General features: G+C 46.1%; 1 protein-coding gene across 4 annotated transcripts in view; it reads left to right on the top strand.

Annotated features, from left to right (window-relative positions):
• Lifr (LIF receptor subunit alpha) overlaps positions 1-11,028 on the top strand; it is a 69,481-nt gene that overhangs the window by 16,712 nt on the left and 41,741 nt on the right. For all 4 annotated transcript variants that reach the window (XM_021183148.2, XM_021183147.2, XM_021183149.2 and 1 more), the window contains exon 2: positions 9,093-9,253. In XM_021183148.2, the coding sequence (XP_021038807.1) occupies positions 9,115-9,253 (139 nt within the window). In that variant the 5' untranslated portion in view covers positions 9,093-9,114. The remainder of the gene's footprint in view (positions 1-9,092; positions 9,254-11,028) is intronic.

The raw sequence follows: 11,028 nt of genomic DNA on the forward strand, positions 1-11,028 counted from the left end.
CTGGCTGTCCTGGAACTCACTTTGTAGACCAGGCTGGCCTCGAACTCAGAAATCCGCCTGCCTCTGCCTCCCGAGTGCTGGGATTAAAGGCGTGCGACACCATGCCCGGCTTTAAAAGGACATTTTGTGCTCATTTTACCATGGCCTTTATAGAGAGCTTCTTGAGGCTGGAGCATTTGGCACGTGATTGGAGATCCTTGGAGCGTGCCTACCCATAGTCCCATAGACCCATAGATGAGTCCTGTAGGTAGGGAGTAGCTGGACCCTGAACAAACGGGAGGGGAACACTTAAGAGTAAGTAAGGTTTTTGTTGAACTAGAATTTGTAAAATTTGAGTAATCATTTTGCATATTTTATCTGTTGCTTTTTTTTTTTTAAGGCTAAAAATAAACCTTCCAATTTCCATACCCCTGGAGGACAGAGTTGCAAACACTACTTCCATTGTTACTTCAGCAGCCATTTTCTTCTTCAAGGTTGTTTCCCACATACTGCTACTAAGTTTCATTTTTCTCTACAACCTGTATCTGTTCGTTTCCACTGTTGCCATTTTCACTGGGACCCTGAAATGCCCAGTGTTACATTTGTTTCCTTGAATTCACATATTGGGCTGGGCCTCTAGCATCTCCATCACCACATGCAGTGAATTCGCTGTCTGGTACTTTTTTTTTTCTTCCACACATTTAATGCCTGGGATTCCTTTATCCGGCACATTCATGAAAAATGTCACACAGACAGCTGTCACAGTTGTCCTCTGTCACCTTTGTCCTCATTGTCATCATCATATAGCATCCTGAGTAAGCCTGTCAGCTGGTAAAAGGAGCCTTTAGCACTTTTATGTAAGTGTGATCATCTGGTTGTCGAGCATCCTTGGGACATTAGAGAGGACCTCTTTCGACCTAAGATGTGGTCCATCTTTTCCTGCCCCTTGCTCTCCTAGTCCAACAGTTTTATCAGGTCAGGGTTGCCACTGGCTGCACTGATCCAACCTCCCTTCCAGATCCCTTTCTCAATACTGTCCTGATCCAGGATCAATGCCAGGCTTATCGATCTCTGGGGGTGTAGATCACAGCCGTGCAGATGCTTAATCCGTATCCTCACCTAGGAAGCAAACCTCTGGGTGTGTGAATGAGGGTGTTTCCAGAGAGGTGGTTTAAATGATGGGGGCGGGGAACCCACCCTGAAGCCGGGTAACCTCGTGCCTCAGGGTCCAGTCAAGTAGGACTGAAGGAGCAGGCAGTATAGCAGGAACTTCAGCTTCATGTTAATTAGCGACAGGAAGTCACTGCTGCAGCCAGCCTTGCCTTGCCCACCTAGCTGGCCTGATCCTTAAAATGGGCAGAATAAACCCTCCCTTAAGCTGCTTCTTGCCAGCTGCTGTCACAAACACCTAATACAGCCTGCTTCTTGACAAAGAACACTCTGAGAGATTTCTGTCAAATGCCAGTTATTTCCAAACATTTTTTTCTTGTTCCATTCTTTCTGTCCTCTTCCTCTGCCCCCTTCCTTCCTGTCAATTCCTTTTGAAAAGCATTTGTTGTAGTCTAAACTGATAGCTAGGATTTGGATTTCTGAAATTTAAGTAGGGGGGGGGGTACTTTTAACGTAAAAGCTTCAGATTATAACTCTAAAAAATTATACCACTAGGGCACATTTAGGTTATTATGTGTACATTGAAATGCAGATATTAAAACAATTTGTATTATTATTATTATTATTTTGGTTTTTTGAGACAGGGTTTCTCTATGTAGCCCTGGCTGTCCTGGAACTCACTTTGTAGACCAGCTGGCCTCGAACTCAGAAATCTGCCTGCCTCTGCCTCTCTAGTGCTAGGATTAAAGGTGTGTGCCACCATGCCCGGCAAAATTTGTATTTTGAGACATGGGTTTGGTTTGTATGTTTTGTGAGTTTTTGGTTTGTCTATTTTTTGTTTTGTTTTTGCAGTTTTAAGGCAGGCTTCTTAGTTGGCTCCCTAAGAAATCTTTGGCCTGGAAATGTGTTTTGTTTGGCTTGAATGCTGTTGTGGTATTTTCCCCCACCCCCTAAATTAGCTGCTAGCATTTGAAAATGAGATTTCACATGTTTTTCGTTTTGTTTTTGTTTTTAGAAGATAGCAAGCCCTTTTGAGTTGTAAGAGGGAGGCCTGGCTAGCCCTGCAGTACGCGCTGCTTAAGGTGCCTGCTCTGCGGGTACCTTTCTTTCTGAGTCTGTGTAAAACAAGACAGTAGTTCGGATGGAAGACCCGGGGCTGTGGGATGCCCTGTCTATTTCCTGTATAAAACAGACAGAGGCTCTGGCTGCTAGCTGCTGGCCACCCCACTGTCCTTGGCAAGCCTCAACTACTTTGTCTGGCTGGCTTTTGGAGTGTGTTTGGGTTTGCACCTGCTCACTTAAAGAGCTCAGCTAATCAAAAGTCTACTTAAGAGTTGGAAGGAGGACAGGAAGATGGCAGTTATTTTCCATTCGGCCCCCTGCAGACTGTCAGATCGGGATAAGGTGATCACATGCCCCCCCCCAGCCCCCCCGCAAAAGCTAGTACGGCATTCACCTGACAGGGTGGAAGGAGAGAAAGGCCCACAGCTGCTGGTTACTTGAGGTATCCTGAAAGTACAATGGCTTGTGTCCGTCTCAGTTAGTTTGATGACATGGAAGTAAGGACTGCCCTGAGTCCGAGTCGGGTCAGTTGAGAGCTAAAGACTAACATTCCAGCTGTTTGCTGTGGTCCTGTTCTGCTGTGACCATGCTAGTGCCAGAAGGGGTGCTAGAGCCCTGGACTCCTGAGGTCTCGGGGGTCTTCTGTTGTGGATTCACAGTTAAATGCATTGTTCCAGAGCTGAGATTGGTAGATGGTGCTAAATTCAGGTTCCCAGCTCTGCTTCTTAGATGTGTGACCCCCTCTGTGCCTCAGCGCCTTACTGGAAAGAGAGGGATAGCGACACTGGCTTCATAGAGTTGGCACGAGGATTCAACCCAACTGCACACATGGTGCATGTTCTCTGAAAACGGGAGTTGCTTATTGCCTGGCAGAGTCAGCCAGAATCCGCATTTGAAGTGCATCAAGTGATTGCATAATTATCGTTTTTTTTTCCCTCCCTCAGTTTCAGCAGGCCTTTAGGAGTGGGTTTAATCTGTTTATTTGGAAAAGAAACTAACAGCAACTTGAGCCAAGTTGCTGGTTTATCTCTAAATGTATGTGTTTACCTACTCTTGAGGATATAAAGGAAGAGTGGGTGGGTGGGGGACAGACAAGAAAAACATTGTAAGTCCTCATTAAGAACTTGGTTTGAATGAGTTAGGCCCAGTTGTCAAGTAAGTCCTGAGTATACAGTGGGTATGAAGTGTTCCTAAAAGATACTGTTCTGTTCAAAGACTTTAAAAAGCAATCGGAAACAAAGTAGAAAGAGGGGGTATATTATCTCCCTATTTTGTGATAAACATGGAAAACACACATTAAAGTACAGGTAATGTCTTGCTTGAGGATGAAAACGGCCTCAACAGAATGAAAATTAGCCAACCTGACATGGAAGATCTTGAAAAGCCAAAAATCTTGACGACGTATGCACTGAAAACAGTTCCCTGAAAATTGTGATAAATTGAGACAAAAAATAAACAAAAATAATGTATTTAAATTGTATTAACACGTTCTTTGGGAGACTGAATATCCTACAGTATCCGTTCACAGTGGTGGGTGCCTTTAACATAACACAGGTTAAATGGTCCCAGAACGTCTGCAGAGTGCTCATTCAAGTCTGATGCCGTGCACTCCAGAAGCACTCTCGTGCCAAGAGTATTTTATTAATGTTTTCCCAGTGTCCTAGTCAAAAGACTAACCTAACCATCTGAAGTTGCCAAGTCAAACCAAGTTAATAGCGATTTATGACCTAGATGGTCAAAACTGATTGGAGAAGTCCACGCGTGTTGCCTCAGAAGGAAAATAATGACCCTGTTTCATTCCCCCAAGGCCACAATGACTGAGGTGGCATGTGAACCTACTGGGCACCACACGGTTTCTCAGACTTTGGAAACAGATCTCACACCACCCTCTTTTCCATGGGCACACAGATCTTTGGGAATGATCCTTGTGGTTTATTCCATCAGTCACCAAAGTGACACTGTCCCTGAAGGACATCTGACACGACCGAATATGGAAGCCGAGTAGTATTAGACCAAGGCTTTCAGAAGCACTGGGTACATTACCGTTTCTCCAGAGAGTCTGCAAGCCCCCACGATAACTCTGGCAGTTTGCTTTGGTGCCTGGGGTGCCTCCGCGCATGCGCAGGAACCACCCCTCAAACTTCCTTTCCATGTGCGGGCAACACTTGGGATATGATCCGGCCTAATGATGAGAGCAGTGCGTGGGCCTGTCATGATGCTTAATGGGTCAGACACTACACCGCTCTGGGAGAGATGCGACTGTGCATGCAAGCATCACTACGTCCCTTTCTGTAGAGACTCCACCGAGACAATGAGCACATCCTTCCTCCTGCCAGATTTTTGGTACAAAGGTCTGAGGAGGTTACAGAAGTGGACGCAGAAGAAATCTGCCTAGAAAGGAACAGGCAGACGGCAGTGGAGAGACTGCACAATGGCTTGGAGTTCCCCTTCTTATGCAGCCTGGAAGGAGATCCCTGCTGGGTATGGGGTACAGTTTGGAGCCCCCCTCTTCCCCCTCCTTCTCCCCCTCCTCTCCTCCCTCCTCCCCTCCTCTCCCCCCTCTTCCCACCCCTGTCATCCTCCATCTCTTGCCTTCCATTCTCCCTGCTTCGTTTTCGTAAGCCTTGTTCTTTACACTCCTCCAAAGAACGAATAACAAGGGATGTACCTTTTGCAGTCTCACAGGTCTTGATAACTGAATGCCCTTTATCTTCTCAGTCTATCGTTCAGTGTCTTCATCAAGTCTGAAAACAATTACTTAATATTTCGAAAAGCATTTCTTCTAGGTTTCCGGTGTTAAGAAGTTCAGTGTGCATTGCCCACTAAAGAATATTAGTGAGAACCTGCACAGGTGTTTCCTGTGCAGCGTCATCCCAGCTGTGGAGATGGTACTGTCAGTCCCTGTGGTGCAGGCTGGGGTATGTGTACAGATGCACTTGGCGAGTTCCCCAGAGCCGTGCCTCTGGACAGAGAACACTGGAGCGGGATGGTAACCTCCCATTGCTTCGGTGCCTTGTGACCTCTATGACCCGCTTGTGCTTCTCTGCTTTCCAGTGGGTTAGGAGCAGTGCACTCTCTCCCAAGTTTCTAGCTCAGTGTAGTTTCTCCTGTGAATCACAACGATGGGGTATCTCACTGAGGTGGAGCTGGGAGATGCTCTGGGCAGCAGGCTCCCTGGCTGGGGCAGAGCAGGTGTTCAGATGCTTCCAGTAGCACCAGGGTTAAGGGCCTGTGTGCCCAAGGCTCACCTGATGCCAGCGAGGTACGGGAACACTCCGATCCCATTAAGTCCTCCTCCATCCGGCTTCCTCTCTCCCCAACTCCCTCCCAAATACAAATAGGAAAACCAGAAATGGACTAAACAGAGTCTATCAGAACCATAGCTTCTGGCTTAAGCTTGACTTTTCTCAGCTCACTTTTTCGGGTTAGCCTCAGCAGATAGTCCAAAACCTCATGGACCTGGACCCAGACTCTGCAGTGCTGAGTACAAAGCAAGGCAGATTGGATGCGCAGATGTACCATTTCCCCAGAAGGAACTCAAGACTTCCGGTCACATTGTGGACAGACAAGTGCCCTGCCACGTGGGGCCAGGCTCCATCCAGCCCTGCCCTGGGCTTTAAGATACCTGAACTTGTTGTCAGGATGTTCATTAAGGACAACGCTGGACTTTCTTCTTTCCATGTAACAGTTGGATAAGTCTATCTATATAATAACTTGTCTTCAACAGAAGGGTTTAAGAACATTTTAAATCTTTTAAGATAATTAAACATAGGAAATAATCTTGCAAGGTATCGAGACTGAAGGTGTTGTTTGCTTGGAGTCTGGAATACTTACAAAAAAAAAGGGAATCATCTGCCTGTGTTTAAAAGTCTGAGAATTCCATAAGAAATCCCTGATTCCTGTGTAATCTTGAAGAATCTAATGACTTTAGCAAAACATACCCGCTGGCTAGCTCCTTTAACTTGCTGGGGACTGTGGGTCCCACCTGCCCTATGCTATTTGCTTTGGCCACCAGATATTTGTAGTAGCTCTGTGGCTGCTTCAAGAGATAGCAGTGGACTGAGGAATGGTGGGATGTCAGAACATGGGTCACATAATAAGTCCTAATACTGGTGGGCTCTGCCAGAAGTGGGAAGACAGATGTTTCTTAACATCATTTCTATCCGCGGAGTGCATTGGAAGGCTCTAGCCATGCTGTTCTGATCCTGGAATGAGCACATTGAAAGTCCAGGTTGGAAGAGAAGTTGAGTGTGCTATCAAGTGACGCTTCCCCTAATGACTTGATCCTGGTGCTCTAAGTAAGCATTAAGACAAAGCACCATCCTCTGTATTAGCCTGCCCATCTTAAGTTGAGCAGGGCTTTCTGACACCACATTGGTTTCTCTCTGCTGGATCCCCTAATCCTAATGCACTGTGCTCTCTACCTGTGCTAGGGCTGTAACAGCCAGCTAGCTACCCAACGTTCTGCACTGCCTGTTCCTGCTGTCTGGAATAGGGCCTTGCATTCAGAGTCTGTTGGGGCCAGTAAACAGAACTTGCCTCTGGGCTACACCGGTGGAGGCTGAAGCCACAGGGATTAAGTGATTTGCCCTCAGTCACACTGCTAATTAGTAATGGAGCCAAGATTAGAGTCCCTGTCTGGCAGCACCTGGTCCTGAGCCCTTCCTTGGCTACCTCCTCCCAGTCCCTCTCATCCCTGCTTCCTGGCATTGCAATGGAACCCGAGTTTCCCTTCTAGAATAACCTTAAGCTGCTAGTGAGGCATTCTTTCAACATATGTTTAGCCAGTTGGTGGGTAGGTATAGTTTGTGATTATTCGAGCCATTCTGCACAGCTGGGTAATACTGTAACCTCAGCAGCAGGCACCGAGGACATTCCAGGAATACATTTCCACACTAATAAGTGGACTCAGTGACATTGGAGTTGTCCAGAACTTGTTCACTCATCTAGAACACAACTGAACACTCTAGAAGTGCATGCTTGTGGCTATAATGGCATAAGGCATCTGAGGCTCATTTCTGTGCTTTTCATGGTATTTAGCAATAGTCAAGAAGAGGGTGTTCCTTGTCTGTCGGTGACAAGTGTATTCTCCCTCGGGCTTTACTACTGAGATGTTGGATCTCCTTTTATCAAGTCTTCCTCTCTCATCCACTTCCTATTTTTGTTTCATGGTTAGTCAGTATTTCATATTTTTAAAGGGAGGTGGGGGGGGGGGAATCACTCAGTGGTTAAGAGTGTCTTCCGCTCCTGTAGAGAATCTGAGCTTTCATCCCAGCGCCCACTGTGATGCAGCTTAAGACCTCGTGCAACTGTAACTCCTGGAGTTCTGGCATCCTCAGGTAGCTGTATGCATGTGAAGATACGTGAACACACACACATGCACATACATATGCTTGCACTTACTTGTGCACACACATGAACACATATGTGCGTGCGCGTGTGCACACACACACACACACACACACAGAGGCACTAAATCTTTTAAAATGTAACATCATCCAGTAGACTTCCCTTTGTAGAGCTCTTTTTGTTTCCAGTTACTCCATTCATGGCACGTCTGTCTTGTTCTTATGGCTGTCCCCTTTGCTTATAGGAAACTTTGTGAAGTTTTGGGCCTTTCTCTTCTATTAACTTTCTAATAAAAAAATCTATGCACACAAACAACATTACACACTGAAACTAAGCAGCTCTAAGCTCTATACATTTCAGTGAACATCTGTGTAGTTCTCCGTACCCTACTGCAGAAATATTTGCATCATCACGTTGCTGCTTTATTCACTGTAGCAAAAAAATGATAATCAACCTAGTTGTCCATCAACAGTTGAATTAATAAGGAAAATTTGGTGTGTGTGTGTGTGTGTGAAATGGAATACTGTTCAGCTCTAAAGAAATGTAATCTTCAGAACATGTTGGTCTTGTTCTGGGAGTAATTTTCATTTTCTTGTTTATGCCGAGTCTCCCTCACAATTTAGACGACCTTCATATGTTTCGTGGTCCTTGGTTCTCTGTGCAGTGTAAAGCTAGGCACTGTAAGGTCTGACAAGATGTCAGTGCATCGGAAAGCTTTGTTAGCTATGAGAGTGGCTGTGGGGCTGTGGGAAGGAATGTAGTTATTCCAGGGGCTTTGAGTTCAGTAGCGGAGCCACCTGTGTCTGTGTGAGCTCCTTGGTTCTCCCTGGACAAGGTTTTAGGCTCTGTAGAAGGAGGCCTCTCTTTGCCGTGTGGCGTGGAATCACACTAACACTTAGCTGGAAACAGATCTCTGAATTCTTTCCTTTGCACCTCCTATCCGCTGCCTGCTTCTTCATGCACTCGGGGATAGTTTGCATCCATTGTTCAGCCACTAAATCTATTAGTAACTCTTGATTCCTCCGCCCCTACCCCTCGCACAGTCCTCTAAACATACAGCCCTGATGAAATGTGCACGAGGTTTGCACATTTCGACTGCTTCGCATGTGTTTAATCACTTGTTTTTCATGATGAACTTACTAGGATAATACTAAGTAGGATAACACTTTAGCTTTGCAGAGGAGTGCTTCGTTACAGATTGGCTGGGGTCCTGTGGAGTATACTTGGGACCACACACTAAGTGAGAGATCTAGGCTTCAGTCTCAATCTATGTTAACATCCACCAGTACATTGATTGGCTTTTCCTCTATTAGCAGTATTGGGGTAGACTGGATGCACACGTGTTCAGGTATCATCTCAAATGGGAAGTCGGATGTTGGACTGTTGACCATGGCAGCCACCCGAAAGCAGCACCTCTGTGCAGCTTTGGATGCTTGAGAGCCAGAGGAGCAGAGTTTGGCTTCTCCACTCAGCAGTGTGCAGCATGTCTCTGTGTGTGTCGTGCCACGACTGCCTCTGGTGTGGTGCACCCCGAGTGAAGTGTGTCTTCTGGGCCATTTGAACAGCATCTGTGTTCATCCTCTCTTACCTAGGACTGACTGAGCAGCAACGACAATGGCAGCTTACTCACGGTGGAGACAGCCATCGTGGGTGGTAGACAATAAAAGATCGAGGATGACTCCAAACCTGCCCCGGCTCCTGTCAGCTCTGACCCTTCTGCATCTGACGATGCATGCAAACGGTCTGAAGAGAGGTAAGTGAGCCTCAAAGCAAACGGCAAGCTGGTTGGCATCCGACTGTAGTGTAGTCCTGTTTTTCTGCTGACCTCTTCAGGGTGCTGCTTAAAGTCCAGTTCTCTGCATTCTTTTTTCCTGTGTATTTCTAGTTTCTTTTTAAAAGCCCCTTTATTAAAGGGCAATCAAAATATTCCTTTACTCTATACAAATAATAAAGCATAATTCTCATACAATGCTGTCCATTCCTTAAGGATACAGTTCTCTGAGTTTTGACAATGCACATTTGCTAACCACAGGCACTATCAAGATCTGGCTCTGTTCCAGAACACAGAAAATGCCCACTGTGTCCCTGTCGCCAGCTCTTTCCGCCCCTCCCCGCCCAGCCAGCCATGCTGTGGTCTGTCTCAAATGTGTTTTAAGAATGCTTTCTAAATGGAATTGAAAATTCTTTCCTGTGTCCCCTGTGTCTTATTTTGAAACTTGAAGAATGTTTCTGCAGATACGGCCTGGCTTATTTCTGTGAGGGATGTCTTCCCTCTGCCCATTGGCCTTGTCTTCACGGTATTTATACAATTAAGCAGACCGCTCCCCTACCAAGATTATTGAGTAAATAACTTGATTGTGATTAACTGCTAGTTTCTCATGCGAGCATTTCTAAGGCCTTTCTGCTTTTTTGTCTTACATGAACTTTTATTTTATGGCGACTGTGAATATCATGTCTTTAATTCATGAGTGAAGCATGAGTAATAATAAGCTTTTCCTGTTTGGGGTCGGGGTTAGGGTTAGCTTTTTCATAGACATTACAGAGCATAAGGTGATTTCTAGTCTCCTCCTTCCCCCTTCTGCTCCTCTTCCCTTTCTCTGTTCCTCTTTCCGACTGTCCCTCTCCCTCTCTTACCCTCCCCTCCCCCTCTCCTTTTCCCTACCCTTTCCCATCGTCTATGTTCTCTTCCTTTCTCTTCCATATTCCAGGGTGACTGTTTTTTTTTTTCTCCCCGAGACAGGGTTTCTCTGTATAGCCCTGGCTGTCCTGGAACTTGCTTTGTAAACCAGGCTGGACTCGAACTCAGAACTCCGCCTGCCTCTGCCTCCCGAGTGCTGGAATTAAAGGCGTGCGCCACCACGCCCGGCTTAGCAGGGTGACTTTTCATTGTGTCGTTCTTACACACGTGCCTTCCATAGCGTGACATCACAGCACTCGGAGTTGATCTGAGTTGCTTCTTCCCCATTGTTTAAGCCGTACATACAAGACTATTTTCTGTCGGTCAGTGTGAGTTCATTGTGTTTGAAGGTAATGGGCTTTACAGTAATGAGGAGATTGATTGTAGGTTCCCGTGGAGCTGCAGTCTGGTGTAAGGAGTGCAGCAGCCGAGCTAGGTGGGTTTGTAGGTGTGCGGTAGACCTTGAGGTTTTCTGGAGTAATTTTTTTCCTTAGAGGTGTTTGCTTGTAGTGTAAAGTCCTAGGTACTATTCCACTACCCAATTATATATAGTTGGCCTTTTAATTTAAAAAACCAACATATTCTCACCCCCCCTTTCTTAATTGATTGCAGTTCTTTGTCTAGGTGTGAGGCCTGTTGAGTGTTCCCCCATACTAACATATCTATCGGTGTCTTCCTTGTTCAGGTATTGCATAGGCAGACCTCCTGGCTATGGCCTCCAACATTTCCAAGAGACACCATCCCACAGCACATTCCCTGTTCCTCTGGCTTTTACAGTCTTCCCACTTTCTTTTCCCTGTGATCCCCTGAGCCTAGGCTGTGTGTAGACAGGAATTTCTTTTTTTTTTTTT

The sequence above is a fragment of the Mus caroli genome, chromosome 15 (genome assembly GCF_900094665.2).
Source record: "Mus caroli chromosome 15, CAROLI_EIJ_v1.1, whole genome shotgun sequence".
Lineage (NCBI taxonomy): Eukaryota > Metazoa > Chordata > Mammalia > Rodentia > Muridae > Mus > Mus caroli.